A 19001-nucleotide genomic window follows, 5' to 3' on the forward strand; every position below is an offset into this window, starting at 1 on the left:
TTGTGAGAATCTCAAAGTTGTGAAGATTAAAAACGTGCCTCTTTCAATCAAAAGCGAAATATGCTAGTTGGTTCCTTGATAATTTTGATACAAACAATTTATTGATTCCAATTAACATCTAAATCATCATACAGTTTAGTTTTCTATTCTTATTCAAATTTCAATGTAATATTTTGTAATTAGTTTTTCATTAGTGCTATATTCGGAAATTTTATTTCTTCGAAATGAAGGAAATTCTTGTGTATACTAAAAAAACTTTTAAAGAAAAAATCGTTCTTTTGTGTAGGGTAAATATTTTGATATTCACAAATCTTTAGAATATTAATTTGTAAACCATTACGCACATTTTAAATTTGGTATCTTTTACTTTTGTGATTTACTATTCAATAGATAGTTTTCAATTATTTACAATCTTAAAATTTGTCAAGTTTTCATAGCTTGAAAAAGTCAAACGAATTCATTACTTTAACATCTTTAATTCCATTTTTTATTGTATAGATAGTTACCAAATACGTATCTTCGATGTGATACGATTTAAAATTGGAAATTTTTAAATTTGATTTTAATATTGGAAAATACTAGAAAAATAATATAATCATTAATCACTCCACAGCATATATTATATATAACATCGACAAATTTATAAAAACTCGATATCGGAATAATTCATTTATATTTGATATCCATAAATACTTCAAAAATGATTTGATAATGAGTAATATTCAGGATAAGTAATTATAATTACCCAAAAAATGATGCTGATTATTAAAAAACATAAATAATTAACATTTACATGAATAAATGATTAATTAAACAAAAAAATCACTTATGTAGAGGAGATATCCTCTTTCCATTGGGCGAAATGATGAAAGAGTCGGTCATCGAAACTAAAGGAGAATGACAAGTATCATCATGGAAAGAAAGGTCAGGAGTAGACGAGAAAAGCTTGTGTGGGCTTGCCAGTCTTAAACTGTTCCTCGAAGCTGAATTTGATCTCTTCAATAAAGGAGATGCTTCGGAATTTCTTCTTGGTTGGACTTTGGTAGGCTTTGAAAGCATTGGTAATGATTTCTGAGTTTTGAAGCCTTTTGATGATAATGAAATGGAATAATTTTCGTTATTATCGCATTCTGAGAAAATTGCATTACTTCTGTTGATATATTTAAGAGGACCAAATAATGTCGTCGACCATTTATCTCCATCTTGGATATGAAGCACTCCGGACTTGTTATTCATCGCATTACAGTAATTGCTTGCTCCAAAAACTGTAACAAAGCGCCCGCCGAATATAAATTGTACTCCTGTTTCGCATGGTTCATGGCCTCTTACGAAAAGATTCAAGTTTTGAGAATCCATGAACTTATTAAACTCTTTTTCGCTAAAGAAAAAGCCGATTCCGCGTGACGAAGGTGCAAAACCTTCTTCTAGAGTTAAAGAAGGATCACTCCATACAGCACTGATTACTGGATCGTTAATGTAGTTTACAACTGGTCTTTGAATGTTTTCAAGCTGCGATATCGATGTAAATCCTTCACCTATGCCGCCATGAACGCAAAAAATCTTGTCAAATAGAAGGATAGCCATAGGAAGACAAGCAAAAGCGTTAGCAAAAGCATAGGTAACTAAATGATTGCCATACATTTCATCTAACTGTTTGGAAAATCCGTTATACTGGAACATGGCAGCGAATTCGTGATTGCCGCGAATTATATAAATATTTTGCGGATATAAAGCCTTTAAAACGAAAAGGACTGTAACAGTCTCTAAGCTGAAATCGCCTCTGTCTACAATGTCGCCGAGAACAATATATGTTGTTTTTGGAGGTGGGCCGAATTTCTTTAAAACTCTGAATAAATCTAAAATATGACCGTGAAGATCTCCAATAACTATGCATTTTTCATTGAGCCTAAGAACGACAGGCTCGCTTAATACGATGGTATTAACTCCTCGGCAGATATCATTTAATAATTGTTCTGGAACTATAGGGAGAATTAATCGATTCTGTCCCAGTTCGTAGTTTGTGGTATCTATATTCCAAAGATTCTCGTAAACTGAATAAAGTTTTTGAATCTGAGGGATAACGTCTGGATAAGGAAACATATATATTTTTGTAAAGAATTCATCTCAATTTAAAAACTCCTTCAAAATTATTGACATGATAATCAATATAATTATTTACATGTAAGGATAAATCTAAACATTCAATATTTCTTTTAAAAAAAGACAACAAAGATTTTGATAAAATAGAAATCTTATGAATAATTTTATAATAATGTAGCATTTAAAAACCATGTAAATTTCACTACTGTGAGTTATACTTTTGAATTCAAAAAATAATTACTTTACAAAACAATAACTTTATAATTTCATTACTTTAGTGTATAAAATCAAAATAAGAAAAAGGAAATATTATCCGAAGTATTGAGAGAATTGAATTTTGAAAATGAATTCAATTTGAATATATCAAGCTTTCGATAAAATGTATTAGTCATGTGGCTATATTGGTGTTAATAATTCTGAAAAAAAATCTTGATTTGATCCCCACAATAAGAAATAATCTTTTAATCATGACGTCCCATTTATAATTATTATCAATGTAAAAAAAGTTTTCGGATTTCAAATCTCATGTTTATCGTTCTTACCCACTTAATTTACGCAGCAGTCAAAAATGTGTAAGATTAGAAGTTCTGTTTTTCGAAAATGGTCTAATAATCTAATTTATGGATTTAAGTTTGGAAGTTTATCGAGGATTCTCCAAAACCCTTCATAATATTTCATATTTTATAAACTTCAATCTTTCATTAGTTTAAGGGATTCCCCACTAGCGGTATCAAAACCTAATTTGGTAATGTGATACATATGCTTGAAATTTAAGAATGAGTTCTATTTTCAATAAAATATTTAATAATATTGGAATTTAAACCTTTCACTATGGAAATTATAAGATTGCTGTTTCATTGTGAAACCATATGATAAATAAAATATGATAATTTATTTGAATTCAAATTGAATTAATGAAGTAGAATATGAATTCAAACCTTTCTGAACTTAAAAAGTAAGTAAATTTAGAAATATATATATTTTAGGAGATAGATGAAAAGAAAATTAAAAGACTTAGAAATCAATTTCCTTGTCATAGTAAACAGCGAGGAGAAGCTTCTCCATTTCTTCTTGTGTTGGCTGGCGTGGGTTAGAACCTGTGCAAGCATCACCAATGGCGTTCTTAGCAACATCATGGAGCTTAGCGAGGTATTCCTTCTCGTCAATGATGCCGCCTTCGTAATTCTTGACGCAAAGTGGAACGTTCAATGAAACATTGAGAGCACGGATCTTCTCGATGAGCTTGTCTGTGAGTTCAGTATCATCCTTGCCCTGGAGTCCGACGAATCTGGCGATGTAAGCATATCTCTCGAGAGCTTCAGCGTTCTTAGCGTTGTACTTGATGACCTTTGGAAGGTACATGGCGTTAGCGCAGCCGTGAACGATGTGTCCGCCTGTGAAAGCAGCACCTGTCTTGTGAGCCATTGAGTGGACAATGCCGAGGAGGGCGTTGGAGAAAGCCATACCAGCAAGGCACTGAGCGTTGTGCATTGAAGCACGAGCTGTCATGTTGCCGTCGTATGAGTTCTTGAGGTTCTCGAATATCATCTTGATAGCGTGGAGAGCAAGGCCATCAGTGTAATCGCAGTGGAGTGTTGAAACGTAGGCTTCGATAGCGTGTGTAAGGGCATCCATGCCTGTGAAAGCAACAAGCTTTGGTGGCATTGTCTCAGCAAGAGCTGGATCGACAATGGCAACATCTGGTGTGATTTCGAAGTCAGCAAGTGGGTACTTGATGCCCTTCTTGTAGTCTGTGATGACAGAGAAGGCTGTAACTTCTGTAGCTGTGCCGGATGTGGATGGGATGGCGCAGAAGTGAGCCTTTGTACGGAGATGTGGGAAGTTGAATGGAATGCAGAGGGATTCGAATGTGACCTCTGGGTGCTCGTAGAAAGCCCACATGGCCTTAGCAGCATCGATTGGTGAACCACCACCGATGGCAACGATCCAATCTGGTTGGAACTTTCTCATCTCTTCAGCACCGCGCATGACTGTGTCGACGGATGGATCTGGTTCAACACCTTCGAAGACACGAACTTCCATCTTAGCTTCCTTGAGGTAGTTAACTGTCTTGTCGAGGAATCCGCATTTCTGCATGGCGTGGCCACCGCAAACAACGATTGCCTTCTTGCCCTTGAGGTTCTTGAGGTTAGCAAGAGCATCCTTACCGTGGTATAAGTCGCGAGGAAGTGTGAAACGTCCCATAACTTGAAAAATGAACTGACTTGATCGAATACGATAATCAATTCTCGGGTCTCAAATTTTTTCAGGGAACTCATTGAATATTATTTTTCCCGCTCAATTTCAGAGATTCAAATGGAACCCCTTGTTTATCGTTTTCTTAAATGGTAAGTGAAATGTTCATATGATAATGGATAAGAAAATGACTCAATTCTATGCGAGAAAATCACTTTACATTATTGGAAAAGTTTGATAACTCACTTTCTTGAAAAACAAAAATCTTATCTTATCATGCTTAGATATACAGGACAAATGAAATCTCAAGATTTCAATAGTGTTTTGTGAACTCTCAAAATTTCAATTGATCTTATTAAAAAATTCAATGACGCTAAAAATTCAATGCCGATGGCACTAAAATCGACCACACATAGGAAAATTAAACCTTTTAAAATCCTCTAATCATCATAATATGAATATTTATGGTATACTGTTTTTCAAGATTAAAAACGAATCACCCTCGATCAAAGTTTTAATAAGCCTAGAATTTGCTTCATAGAACAATCTTGTATCAATTAGTTATGCTTATTTGTGTAATAAACAGAAATTCATCAAAAGTGACAGTTCTCAATTTTTTGACATTTGTAAATTCTAAATTGAATGAGAAAAATGAAATAATACTAAGCATAATACATTATTCTAGATTTAATTATAATTAGGAAAACGTTAGTTTTGAGAGTACTTTTCATAGGCATATAGAATGAAATCTTCTGAAAAATAATATCACATAAACTCATATTATTTTCTAATATATAACTATTTTATATAAAAATCAAATTCAATGATCTTAAGGGAGGCTTCCGACCAGAAAGCCCTCTCAATTTTTTGTGATGTTTACACCAAAAGTGAGATTCGTTAAGCGTTTTTCTCGTTGAATATTGAGTTTCCCGGATTTTAAGTTATTCATAAAGCTTCTCTATATTATACCCTATCTATTGATATGATTATTTTTGAAAAATCTCTTAAATCGACCTGCACTGAATTTTTTAGGGAAAATTCGAAATTTTATAGGCGTTTTCTGTAACGTTTTTTTACGGAATAAAATCCGAAAAATAATTTTTTGAATAATCATTTGGGTAGAATACTTATCGAAAATTATATTTATTATAATTTTGGTCGATAAAAATAAGCGGATTCAAAACTGGCAAAAACCCTTTCGGCAATTTGTGGACGATTCCGAACCCCCTCATTTTTGAAATTTAATAAGAAAAATAGAATCTTTATTAAATATAGATTTTAAAAAACTTGGTTATAAATTACGAAATTTTCTCACTTGGGCTAAAAAGTGACAATTTGGTCGGAAGCCACCCTTACAAGCGAAGGATAAACCTCAAAATTTACGAATATAATGAGTGGGAATATAATGCTTATCTATCATAAAACCATATGAAATATCAATTTTTGCTTTACGCCTAATTTTTGACGACAATTAGCAAAAAATGTTAAATGTTAACACTCAGTCCATTTGAATATGAAAAATAAAATTGACTTTGATTAAATGTTTTTATTTATCATGCAATTCTTCTTGCGACCAAAGATTTGAATAAAATTTCAAAAAAAAGATAGCTTAAAAAATAATATACGGTAGTGTTTACTAATAGATGAATAGTATATAAATTCTATTAAAATGGATTTGATCCAAAAAAATATATAAAATTTGATCATAAATAAAATCGTTTTAAATTACTTCTTCATTTAAATTATAACAATTATTTTTGGTTTTATATTTTTTTGGATCAAATCCATTTTAATAGAATTTATATACTATTCATCTATTAGTAAACACTACCGTATATTATTTTTTAAGCTATCTTTTTTTTTGAAATTTTATTCAAATCTTTGGTCGCAAGAAGAATTGCATGATAAATAAAAAATTTAATCAAAGTCAATTTTATTTTTCATATTCAAATGGACTGAGTGTTAACATTTAACATTTTTTGCTAATTGTCGTCAAAAATTAGGCGTAAAGCAAAAATTGATATTTCATATGGTTTTATGATAGATAAGCATTATATTCCCACTCATTATATTCGTAAATTTTGAGGTTTATCCTTCGCTTTTAAGATCATTGAATTTGATTTTTATATAAAATAGTTATATATTAGAAAATAATATGAGTTTATGTGATATTATTTTTCAGAAGATTTTGTGTTCTTCTTCAAAATTTTATTTTTTGATTAAAAAGAATCTTTACAAAATATACATTTACTTTAATTAATATTTAAAAACGTGCTCTATCAAAAGTTCCAAAAATTCAATATTTTAGCTTTTCTGGGGTGTCACTTTTGATGAATTTCTGTTTACAACAATTTGTAAACAAATTATGGCTGTTCTCGATTATGTTCAAGAAATAATTTTTTGTTTCCTCTTTCCCTGAACAGTTTAACGTAATAAGCAGTATGCTTACAAGTGTTAAATTTGTTTTTGGTGTGAATCAATTTATATTAAGTGGTTCATTTTGCGAACCAAATTATTAATGACCAAACATCATTTAGATTAAAAATTAATGCATGTTTTTCAAATCCATATTATTTTGTATGAAAGAAATGATTCATTTCATCAAATTTGTCTTGATCAAATATTTTTTTGAACGGATTCATTATATTCTTAGGATAAAGATTGTTTTAATTACGTAATTTGTGATAAATTCATAAATTGCTCAAAGTTTCACGGCTTTTATAAATTTCATTTCTTGGATAATTGTGTTAACACAGCTATTTTTGATGAAAAGAATGGACTTGAGCCAACAAATTCTTCTGATACAATGAAAAACAAGTTAGATGTGTTGGAAAGGAAATTAATGATAAGATTAATCGTTAATCTGAAACAATTCAGGAGATATAGATTCTACATGTGAGCAGGGTGTTAACTAAGTTCGAACGAATCGATATGATATGAAAAGATATGCATGAACTGTGGATTTGGTATGAGATGTTTTTATTGAATTGAGACTTTTTTCAAAGAAGAGAAAAATTCGTCGCCAATTTCCGAAATCAAGAATACCTACTGATACTCCATAGCAGTGAAGAACTAGCAAGTGTGTGGTCTCACTATTATGGAAGTATTTCACCTCCTACAAGTATCATTACTGGAAAAATTTCAAATATCATTGCACCTACACTGTTTGGTTAAAGTGATTATTAATCCATTGAGTCATTAATTAGATAGTAGGAGTGTAAGGTTTGGAGACGATCAACACATTATGAGAGAATTCATGATTACATCTGTTCTAATTATTACATATGTAATCAAACTTTTTATATCTTAGACAAATACCTTATTATATTTTTAAAAATATCCTTTTTTAAAAAAATAAATAATATAAAAAAAAGAAATAATATAAAAAAATATAAATAAATTACCAGAATGGGCACCAACCGCTGTACATCTTTGCGAGTTGGTATCTGCTTGTTGCCAACGAGATGAGCATGTCAGCCTGCTGCTCAACAGTCAACGGAACTTTGTTGTCGAAGTCCATTCCAGAGAGTTTTTGGTTGACTCTGTTTCTCATTTCGATTGAACTTTGTTGAGAAGCGTTGTCAGCCAAAATCAATCTTCCTTTGTCGATGATTGAAGATCCCTGCTGAACTACATCAACAACATGAGTTTCTCCGTTGTTCTTGTAGTCATTGTTATCTTCATTATCAACCAATGGCTCGTGCACGAAAATCGAAAGAACCATGACTAAAACTCTTCTGTTGTCTCTCAACAACTGAGCCAAATTGATGAATGTTGTTCTGAAAGCACCGCAAACACCAGCAACACCCATTGCTTTGACCATCATCCTTGTCAATCTGAACGGAACAACTTCAGGAAGGAATTTTCTTTTCGCAGCTTTCTCAAACGAATCACCGAAATCGATGTGGACAATTTTACCTGTCAATCTATCAATCAACAAATTACTTGGATGTCTGTCTCCAAGGCCAATTATGTATCCAACGATTGATGTAATAGCAGCAGTCATAGCGAATGTCCTTGTCTGCTTCAACCAGACATTTGATGACTCCGCTTTCAACTGGAATAACTGTGCAATGTCTGTATCAGGAGTTAACGAACAAACTTTGTCAATAATTTGTTGTTTCTGGATTGGCAGCATGTAATCATAAGCCTGGTGACTTAATTGTTCCAGGAGAGTGTATTCAATCATTGGATCTGTTTCGTAGAGTCTTCTGTAGTTCTCAACAATTCCTCTCAATGTGTCTGTTCCTCTTACCCATTGAACTAAACCGTGTTGAATAGAGAGAGGAATAACAGACATTGTTGAGATGATTTGTCCGCCAAATGAAGTTTCTTTCTTAATGAAAGAATTGACCAAATGGAAGAACTGCATGACTCTTTCATCCAATCTCAAATCTTCATGTCCTTTCACGAGGTACTGATAGAAATTGCCATCTTCGCCTCTTACAACAACATCTTTTGGTTGTTGTTTAGACATGTAGACATTGAATTGGCCAACGAAATACTCAATTCTTATGATTTTCTTTCCTGGTTTATATGTTCCAGGGACAGCGAGTTTGAAATGAGTCTTATTTCCTATCTGCGACAAACTGGACAGCCGAATTATCTTAACTTTCCTGATATCCTCGGAAATGCTGTCCTGCATCAATCTGCACCATTGAGAGATGTTATTCAACATGTTTTGATTGTGTGGATCGAAACTGTTCAATAACTTCTCGAGATTATTCAACTGATTCGAGTATTGTTTAAGAAACTGATTGTGTAATTCGCACTTCGGTTTCTTAGACATTTTTAAGATTTTTTGCAGACAAACAATCATTGCATCAATCCTTTGTAATGAGTAATTATCAAATGCATCTGAAATCTTCTGAAGAGATTTCTCATACCAAGTAACAGCAGCTCTCAACAAACACTTTCTTATTTCAATGACTTCATTCGATTCTTCCGGATGTTTGTTACTAAACTCTTCATACAAATCTCTCGATGCCTGAGCTCTACTTTGATTTTTACTGTCTCTGTTTACAATCAGAGAGAAAATCAACGCGTGGTAGTGCTCTTCCAAAAGATTTAGTAACAACTGGTGAACGAATTGGGCGACGTTCTTCGATGGATGGTTCAGTTGAACTAAGATTTGTGATGATGCCTGTAATAACAATTTCGGTTCAACAGTTGTGATGATTTGTTTCGTTTGGTCGAAAACTTCTGTTTCTTCCGCGTGTTCGAAGAATAAATTGAGAATTTGTACGACATCAGTGAAACTTGGTGATATTGTACATAATTGGCTCAAAGCGGATATCGCGTTCATCACGTATTTGTTTGTTCTCATTGGATCTTTCGTGATGAGTTCTATGTTGACATTCGACCATTTTCTCAGGTTGTTGATGTCTTTGACTTGGTATTCCAATGATTTGACAACAGTCGATGGTAAGTAAAGTCCGCCTGCACTAGAACTAAATCTGGTAAGTCGGTATTTACTTCTGCTATCACTTTTCTTTGAATTTTGGATTAAACTGTTAATTACAGGAACTTTCTTGAAATGTTCGTAAGCATCTAATAATGCGTCGCAGGAATCATCGAGTTCTATTCTCCAGCTTGCGTAGAATGAGTGGCATTCGCTGGATAATTTCTCTATTTTGACGGTTTCTGTCAAATTTTTCATTTCGAGAAGAGCTTTTTTCTTTTCTCCTGTTGTCCAGTGATTTATTACGAAGCAGAGTCTGTCGATATCAGGGCTGAGCTTGAAATCTAAGTCAGGGAATATAGAATTGAATACATTTGAATTCATTTTTGTTCCCATTTGACTTGATTTCATTTGGAAGAGATTCAAAAACAGTTCATCGTGTTTCTGTGTGATTGAGAATCTGTTTGTAATGATTCTGAACCACAATTCGAAATCTCTTGGTGCTGTTCTCATCCTCTGCAGCCAAACACTTTCAATTTCTTCTCTCATGTTCGGATTCTTCGCCCAATCTCTGATTTCCAAAACTTCTACAATCTGCTGTGCAATCAACATTGTTTCTCTATGTATTTGCAAGTTGTCTGCCCAGAATGTTATAGGTCTAGATGCCAATGTTGACCAGCAATTAGTAATTTTCTGGTCGATGTCGTAATTTCCTTTCTTTATATCCTGTAAAGCATCTAATAGCATCATGTGGATGTTGTCATCTGGATTGTACTGGCTGACTTCCTCGAGAATGTCCCATTTTCCAAGACTGAATGCGGCTCTAGAGAAGTATGGAGCGAGTTCTCTTTTGACACTTCTGTTCATTTGGTCGAAATCTTTCTTGAGAGGAATCATTTCGTTCCAAAGTCCAATGTGTGACATTGTTCTGATCATGCCACTCAAGGACTGGTTGTCCTTGTATTGTTCGTACTTTCTCTTGTACAAAGGAAGAACTTGGTCCCACATCTTCAATTTAGCCATTGTATCGTTGATTTCTAGCCCTGGAGTCTTTGTCTTGTACAATGTCCAAACACCGGCAGCGTTGTCCCAGTCTCCCAAGCTCAAGTAAGTGTCAATTAACTGGACAACACAAGATCCAGGGTCAACTGTTGTGTCGTTATTGAAAGAATCCTGTAGAAGACAGAGAGCAAAGGCATTTGAACCGAATCTCAAAGCTGAAAATGTCAAATCTTTGACAGGAAGTTTGATCGGATTTTCAAATTTCGACATGAAGAAGATGAGATCCATGATTGTTGAGGCAACTCTGTCTTGGGCATCAGAAGTAAGCAAGATTTCGTGGAAAGAAGATGTTATTGTCTGTCTTCCACTTTCATTTATCTCTTGCCAGCAGCTGAAGAAGGCAATCTTGAACAGGGCAATGGCCAACTTGTGGTAGTTGGTCGCGAGGTTCGTGCAAACTCTGATTTGTTTGCTTGGTGAACTGGATATGCATGAAATGATGAAGGAATGCAGCCATTCTTCTAAGTGGCGGCCATGGCCTAATGCAGGTGTCATTGCTCTGGCAACTATCGCATCTTGGCTCAAAATATGAGTAACTTTTTTGTAATTCTTGTTAATACTCTGTACTTTGATAATAGGAGTAAAGTTCTCTATTGTTTCTGCTTCTTGGATGCATTTTTGCAATTCTTTATTTTCTGAGAAACCGCTGATCTTCATAAAATTGAATAAGGTCATTGAATTTATGAGGAACTTCTTTCCTTGAGTTTTAAGTAACGTCATAATGACCTTTAGAGTGTTTTCTGTGAGAACAGCATCTTTGGAGCCCAATCCGTAGTTGACTGCTCTGATGATTGAACCTAAATAGTAGTACAAATCAACAGATGAAGCTAATTTATCGATACTTAATATGGCGGAAACACGAACTGGCATAAGAACATGCTCTGAAATTACAACATCACTGATCTGCGGTATGATTAAGTAGTTCAAATCGCTTGCATAAATGCCAATTTCGGAAAATGCCTCCAAAATCTTGGAGGAAATACTCAAATTGGTCGATTTGAACCTCTCCAGTGAGTGAACCATCAGAGAAATTACCAAAGAAGCGTAAGGAGCGAAACCATCCTTCAAAACTGTAACGAAACTTACAATTATGTCCAAAATCTGGAGTAAATCCTTATCGTTAAACTTAGTTATCAATATCTTGAGCGTTCTTTCGACAAAAGGAGAGCAATTAAGTGTACTCATCGTAATTAAGTCTGAAACAACAGGTAAATACAATCCTAGATCGTTCTCGTTGCTGTTCTCCAATATTGTTAATATCTTATCGAAGAATTGGTCGAACTGAGACAACATATACATTTTAATGTTTCCTAAAACTTGGCACAATGCATGGCAAGTATCAGGATACATTTCTTTGAGGCTCTCGTCATCCAATACCTTCAAGAGAACATTCGCAACTACTGTAGAATACAGCTGATCCCATGTTTGTTCGTTGATCAACAATGTATCGTCAAAGGATTCATCGATATCCCTTGAAAAAGTGAAAAACTCCCTGGCCAGTGTCTCGTTTATGTTCTTCGGAGCTTGTGTGTTCTTTGGAGGTGGTCTTTGATGGACTTCCAAGATACCTATTGCGCCAATGACACGGAGAGTGGCCATTCTGCACTTTCTGGACTGTGTTTGTGCAAGAAACTGTGAGCAACACTGTAAAATGTAAGGTGTCATCACGCGATACTGGAGTGTTGAGGCTGGTGGTGACAAAAGGACGAAGAATAAGTGCATGATAGCAAGAATTAACATTCTGTCCTCGTTTGGTGAGAGCTTTTCGCCAAGAATTGGAATTAATGTTGTTGCATAACTGGAAACAACGTCTGGAGCGACTGGTGCCATCAACGCAATGGAATCAATGATGCCAATGATGATCTTTGTCTGTCCATTTCTGTCTAAAAAGTTCTCAATTTGATCTTTTTCTAATGGACGGGACAAAATCTCAATTGCGATGTCCATGAATGGCTTTGCGTAGATCTGTCCTGAAAATGAGGCAGCTTTGATCAAATCTGGCAATGTTTTTACAGTTCTCGCTCTTAATCTGACATCAGGATCGTTTTTGATGATATATAAATGCTCTAATATTGAATGCCTTGTAATATTCGATACGTACAAAGGATTGAGTTTTCCTAACTCCGCGATCGTCTTAAATACCAAAGTTTTGACAGAGGTAGAATCGTCGTTAGAAAAGAGCTGGAGGAATTTGATTGATGCTGGTGAGGCGAGTTCCTTCGAAGGATTGTCTTTAAGGACATTTAAGATCGAACAACGGACCTCATTTGATGGATCGAAAATTGCAAGCTGGAAAATCTTCTGAACCGTTTCGTCCATAAACCTCTGGTTATTTGAAGACATGGCCACGTTGAAAATCGCGTTCGGAACCAGTTTTCGGACTTGTAAACTTGCTACAGGGCTTGAATCTGAAACAAGGTTCATTATTCCCTTGGCATCGTAAATAGCGTTCGAAGGAAGTAGGGAAATGAGGTTCAAAACGAGTAAAGTGTTCGATTGATATTCATTTATAATTTTCTGATGGATATTCTTGATTAACCATGATGGCATGTCTTTGTCCATGGCCTTGGCAAGAGATACGATGAATGAGTTGATTGATTCTGAGAATGGCTGGTCTAAAATTTCTTTAATTAAGACTTCACTGATAGGAAGTGCTTCAATATCGAATGCGTCGAGTAAAGCTCTTAATAATGTGCATACGCTATCAATATCGAATAGTATTTTCGGTGCTAAACTCTTGATTAAATCAATTTTGTTTTTTACAAAGTCAGGAGCGTTCTGGCATAGTTTGTAAATTGCTTCTGCTATTGATGATGGGAATTCGACAATGATTTCCTCTATGTTATCAAATAAATCTGAGGCAATTTCAGAAAATTGTTTTGGATCAACGAGAGCCAAATAAGATATTGCAACAAACATCTCGTTTTTGACAAGTATTGGCCTATTGGTAGTTGTATCTGTAATTAAATAATGTATTTCTTCTAATGATGGAATAAAATAATCCGGATAACTTTCGATCAGAGACTCAATGAGCTTCAATCCAGCGTATGTCTTTGTTGGATTGTCTAGAGATAAAAGTTTTGTTGACAACGATGTCAAGAAGCCAAGATAATTATCAATATCAAGACGCCTGTAACGTAAAATAGCACGAGTATAACGGCTGATTGCTTTGGCTGTCTCATCAATTAATCTCATTGAAGGATGTGAAATTAATGTCCAGATTGCGGGTTGTAATTGCATTAAGAAAGGAACAACATCAGTACCGGCGTTTAAAGAGATTTGTTCGAGCATGCAAACAGCAGCAAGATGTCGAGAGCGCCTTCCTCTGGCTCGAATCCATCCAATAATTCTCTCAAATAAGTGAGTGACGTAACGCGATTGCTCGTAACCAGGGTGAACAACTAGTTTACCGGCACACCAACTTGTAAACTTAACGTATTCATAATCAACTTGAGGAATTAGACGATCAAAAATTCTGACAAGCCTAGGAAAGTTATCATAGCCAAATTCATGAAGGCAAGTAACACCCATGGCAGCTCTCATGATATCGTCTATTGCTGGACTCGTGGTGATTGATTGAATGTAAGATAAAAATTCTTCTACGTGTTCATTTAAGGACGAATTACTAATGTGGACCATTTCCATATAGAAATCCTGATAATATGCTTGATATGTGTTGATCATATCGCTGCATTTAGTCGGGATTTTCAGGTCCTTTAAATTCATTTATTCGCCTTTATTTTAAATTTTTTTATGTAACCCATACTAAAAAATTATGAATATTGTCTCAAATAAATTCAATGGATTACATAGGATGAGTGTTCATATATGCGTTCAATTAGGAATATTGAGGGAAATGATAGAGTGCCATGTATATGATAATATTATCCAGATTACCAATTTCAATTTTTCAATCTTTGAAGTTCAGATTGTTTCATGTTATAGACCGAAAATAGATTTTTTCGGTTTTCTCTTCAAATAATTGAAAGAATGATACTATTATAGGTTTATTATATTATATAGCATATAATCATGCTATAGCCGAAAATTATAAGTTTTGAGAAGATTGAATATAACACAAATAAATTTGAATGTAAGTTAAATTGCTTGTTGTTTTTAATAGCTATTTAATGAGAAATCCAATATTGCAAAATTCAAATTGAATGATTGAAAGAACAGAAAAAGTCATTCTTTTCAATTTCGAATATGTTTCATTGTATTTATAATTATATGGCAAATAAGATATTTAAACTTGATTTTTGAAGGAAAATTCACAAAATTGAATAAATTCAAATAATTTTTATTCAAAAATAAACTAGTTATTTGAGTTTAATACTAATTATCTATTCAAACTACAAAGTTTGTAATTTAAAATATTTTGTGAGATCAGATTGAATTAATTCAAGGTTCTTTTCAATTAATATTAATGACCATATTACGCATTTTCGAACATTCTAAACCAAATATATAAAAATGGGAGACGAATGTTAAATTTGCTAGACATGGGGGAGTTGTCTGCAAAGTTTTAGCTCTTATCTCTAACAAAAAATTAATTTTTAAAAAAATGACCGAATACGTTTCACAGCGAGAAAAAAATAAAAGGCAAGATAGAATTTTCTAGACATAAAGAAGTTGTCTACCGAGTTTTAGCTCTTATCTCTAACAAAAAATTAATTTTTAAAAAAAAGACCGAATACGTTTCACAGCGAGAAAAAAATAAAAGGCAAGATATAATTTTCTAGACATAAAGAAGTTGTTTACCGAGTTTTAGCTCTTATCTCTAACAAAAAATTAATTTTTAAAAAAATGACCGAATACGTTTCACAGCGAGAAAAAAATAAAAGGCAAGATAGAATTTTCTAGACATAAAGAAGTTGTTTACCGAGTTTTAGCTCTTATCTCTAACAAAAAATTAATTTTTAAAAAAAAGACCGAATACGTTTCACAGCGAGAAAAAAATAAAAGGCAAGATAGAATTTTCTAGACATAAAGAAGTTGTTTACCGAGTTTTAGCTCTTATCTCTAACAAAAAATTAATTTTTTAAAAAAATGACCGAATACGTTTCACAGCGAGAAAAAAATAAAACTGTACACTGATTTTAATTTTCATTTCCAGTCACTTTACTTATTATTTTTTCTTTTTTTCATTTTAATTATAAATTATTTCATAATACGTTTATTTACGTTACCATTTTCTTTATTCTTTTGAATTCCATACTAGACACTTATAGAATATTTTGATTGTTAACGTACTTCATTAGAATGAATCCTTACAAAGGGTATGTCGATCGAATTTACCTAATTGGTATTTCCAATCAGATTGAAGAAGGTAAAATGACATGGGAAGAAGCTTGCACCCATGTTCCCATCGCCCCAACCCTTCAATCAAATGATTTCAAATATTTAGATGTTTCAAAATCTTTTTTACAAAATCAATTTAGCTTACAGAATATCCCATTGCCTAAAGGCAAGAAAGGTCGTAGGGTCAATCCCTACGACCAAATCAAAGCTCTTGCTGTGATACATGACCACTGGGCCTTTCCCTGTGGTCAAACAAAACAATGGAAACGTTTGAAATTACAACAAATTGATGTATCTTATAGAGAAGTACGCAGATACTTCAAAGAAAATCATTTCACCAAGACGCGATTAGAGCATGCCGGGCCAGAAACAGCAGTAAGATATTGGGCGCTTTCACCCAATCTTATCTGGCACGCAGATGTTCATTATTTTAGGGGTGTTCGTGGCCAGTATATTTATGGCATAATCGACGATTTTAGCCGCAAAGTCCTAGCGTGTATACAAATACAAGATATGCTGGCAGCGACGACAGCGAACGTTGCGGCTTCCGCCTTCATTGAATTTGGCGCCCCTTATTGTTTCTGGACCGACAACGGTTCAGAAAATAGGGGCGCCTTTCAAGATCTACTTGATCTTTGGGGCGTCCAATGGCGGCATACAGACTCTCATTCTCCCTACCAAAATGGGAAGATTGAGAGATTCTGGCCGACATTGGAGCGCTGCCAAAGCATTCAGGCTATTCCTGCCTTTATTTGGGAGTACAATAATAACACACCGCATGAAGATCTCCCAATTAATCCATTAACTGGAACAAATTACACGCCAAATCAAATGTATCAGCTAAAACCGAAATACACAAATGCAGATACAGAAAGGTTGTGGCAAATATGGGATACAGATACAGGCATGACCGCTGTTGACACATTCACAGCGTAATAATAAACATAATTTTTTAATTTCATTTTTAACAAGTTTTTTTAAATGTATGTAATGAATAATTCATTAGAATATGATAATGCACATTGTAACAGAATAGAACAATCACCAAATTTTTTTTGAAATTAAAAAATAAAAGTAAAAAGTATAAAGTAATCTAACCAAAAAAGATATTTAAAAGAATTTTGGAAAAAACAGAATAAGGATAATGATATTATTTTAGATACACAATCGATGTACTGAAGAATAATCCGGTAAAATGATGATATAAAATTAGATTATTTTACAAGTAGCTAAAAGAATAAAACTATAATATAAAATAAATGAAGTTTAATGAAACAATAAAGGTTAAATAAATACCCAGATTTTCCTTACTTTTACCACCCCTCTAAAGCTGGGGACACCGCCTATCGTTGGGAGTAGCTATTAAATAGAACCACCAAGGGTATTTTTCGAACTGCTGGTGTAGTGTAGTGGAAACATCCGACATAATGATTCATTATGCCAAGGTTTGATTCCCATCTAGCCAATTTTTTTCTTTTTTGGATCATGAATTTTTTTTTGGGTCACTATAAGATTTGTTTCATATTCTAAATCTGCTGCATATGTAATCTATTTTTATTTACCTATTTTTTAAAAATCTATTGGATTGCCAAATTTGAATATATTTAAAATCATAAAAATCCAAAAAAACTATAAATATATGTTTTATGCATAGTGCCGATACTCAAATATCAGATTACTTAGATCCATGAATAATATCCGAATTTTTTTTCTTAAAATTAAACTTCAAAACTTCTTCCAATCTTATTCTTAATCAATTGTAAATTTTTAAAACCATTTTTTAAAATAATTTTGCGTAAATTTTATTCTCATGTTGTTTTAATCGAAAATTGATACATTTTCAAAAAAATAATATTGACTTATGAAATTCATTTTTAAGGTGAAATAGTATTGTTTTTATTAAAGTATATGAATAATATATAAAAAATTAATGAATAATATAAGCAGATTTTTAGTTTACAAAACAAATATAAGCAATGCAATTTCAAACTTTTGCTGGCAATTTCGATATTGCTCAAGTTTGTAGTATTTGTGATACCTATAACATCGGCTTAATCAAAATTCGATTTTTCTTATGAGTTATTGAGAAAATTTGATTGCAATGAGAAGGATTTCGACGTTTTTGATAAACTAAGAGCTGAGCTTTAGGGGTTCAGTTCACTTATGGCTGTAGTTTGATGCGTAGATCTCTTTTTTATTGTAAATTCTTTCAGCATGGAGATCGAGAATGAATCTTTTGAGAACTTTATGAGTTTTTACACCCGTAAAGAGGTCCTTCGAGGAAAGATAGTCCAGACTACATGAAGATGTGGGTTAACCAAAAAAATCCGATGGTTTCCCCATATTCATGTAGATCTTCGAAAAAATGAGCACCAAAAAAGCCAAAAAATAGGCTTTTTATTGGATTTGTACACTAGATCAATAACCTATTTAGGATCTGACACTCTTTTTAGCCAGAGATATGAGGTCCTTTCTAGGAAAACGATCTATTCATCCATAAAAAAAATGAATTATCGTTTTCCCCAGAAATTACATGGGGAGTGGTAAAAGTAAGGAAAATCTGGGTAATAAAGATTTTTATTTTATATCAGTATTGAGAAGAAGTAACAGCTGACACTTGGTAGACAACTTCTTTATGTCTAGAAAATTCTATCTTGCCTTTTATTTTTTTTCTCGCTGTGAAACGTATTCGGTCATTTTTTTAAAAATTAATTTTTTGTTAGAGATAAGAGCTAAAACTCGGTAAACAACTTCTTTATGTCTAGAAAATTCTATCTTGCCTTTTATTTTTTTTCTCGCTGTGAAACGTATTCGGTCATTTTTTTAAAAATTAATTTTTTGTTAGAGATAAGAGCTAAAACTCGGTAAACAACTTCTTTATGTCTAGAAAATTCTATCTTGCCTTTTATTTTTTTCTCGCTGTGAAACGTATTCGGTCATT

General features: G+C 33.3%; 3 protein-coding genes across 3 annotated transcripts, besides 6 other annotated features; all 3 read right to left on the bottom strand.

Moving 5' to 3' along the window:
- Window positions 1-627: 627 nt before the first annotated feature.
- TVAGG3_0764840 (phosphoprotein phosphatase protein) lies at window positions 628-2100 on the bottom strand (the record flags this gene model as incomplete). The annotated part of the gene is made up of 1 exon (XM_001307535.1): window positions 823-2100. One exon carries the CDS (start codon window positions 2098-2100, stop codon window positions 823-825), a length of 1278 nt encoding a protein of 425 aa, XP_001307536.1.
- Window positions 2101-3033: 933 nt separating this feature from the next.
- On the bottom strand, window positions 3034-4324 carry TVAGG3_0764850 (NADPH-dependent butanol dehydrogenase domain-containing protein; the record flags this gene model as incomplete). The annotated part of the gene is made up of 1 exon (XM_001307534.2): window positions 3115-4305. The coding sequence occupies one exon, from the start codon at window positions 4303-4305 to the stop codon at window positions 3115-3117; it is 1191 nt and encodes a 396-aa protein (XP_001307535.1).
- A 548-nt stretch (window positions 4325-4872) lies between these two features.
- Window positions 4873-4909: a mobile genetic element.
- Window positions 4910-5129: 220 nt separating this feature from the next.
- Window positions 5130-5648: a mobile genetic element.
- A 960-nt stretch (window positions 5649-6608) lies between these two features.
- Window positions 6609-6646: a mobile genetic element.
- A 1034-nt stretch (window positions 6647-7680) lies between these two features.
- TVAGG3_0764890 (ataxia telangiectasia mutated (ATM) -related family) lies at window positions 7681-14687 on the bottom strand (the record flags this gene model as incomplete). Its single annotated transcript, XM_001307533.2, has 1 exon — window positions 7697-14485. The coding sequence occupies one exon, from the start codon at window positions 14483-14485 to the stop codon at window positions 7697-7699; it is 6789 nt and encodes a 2262-aa protein (XP_001307534.1).
- Window positions 14688-14698: 11 nt separating this feature from the next.
- Window positions 14699-15536: a mobile genetic element.
- Window positions 15537-16021: 485 nt separating this feature from the next.
- Window positions 16022-16993: a mobile genetic element.
- A 1791-nt stretch (window positions 16994-18784) lies between these two features.
- Window positions 18785-19001: part of a mobile genetic element that runs on past the window's edge.

This window comes from Trichomonas vaginalis, chromosome III (genome assembly GCF_026262505.1).
Source record: "Trichomonas vaginalis G3 chromosome III, whole genome shotgun sequence".
NCBI lineage: Eukaryota > Parabasalia > Trichomonadida > Trichomonadidae > Trichomonas > Trichomonas vaginalis.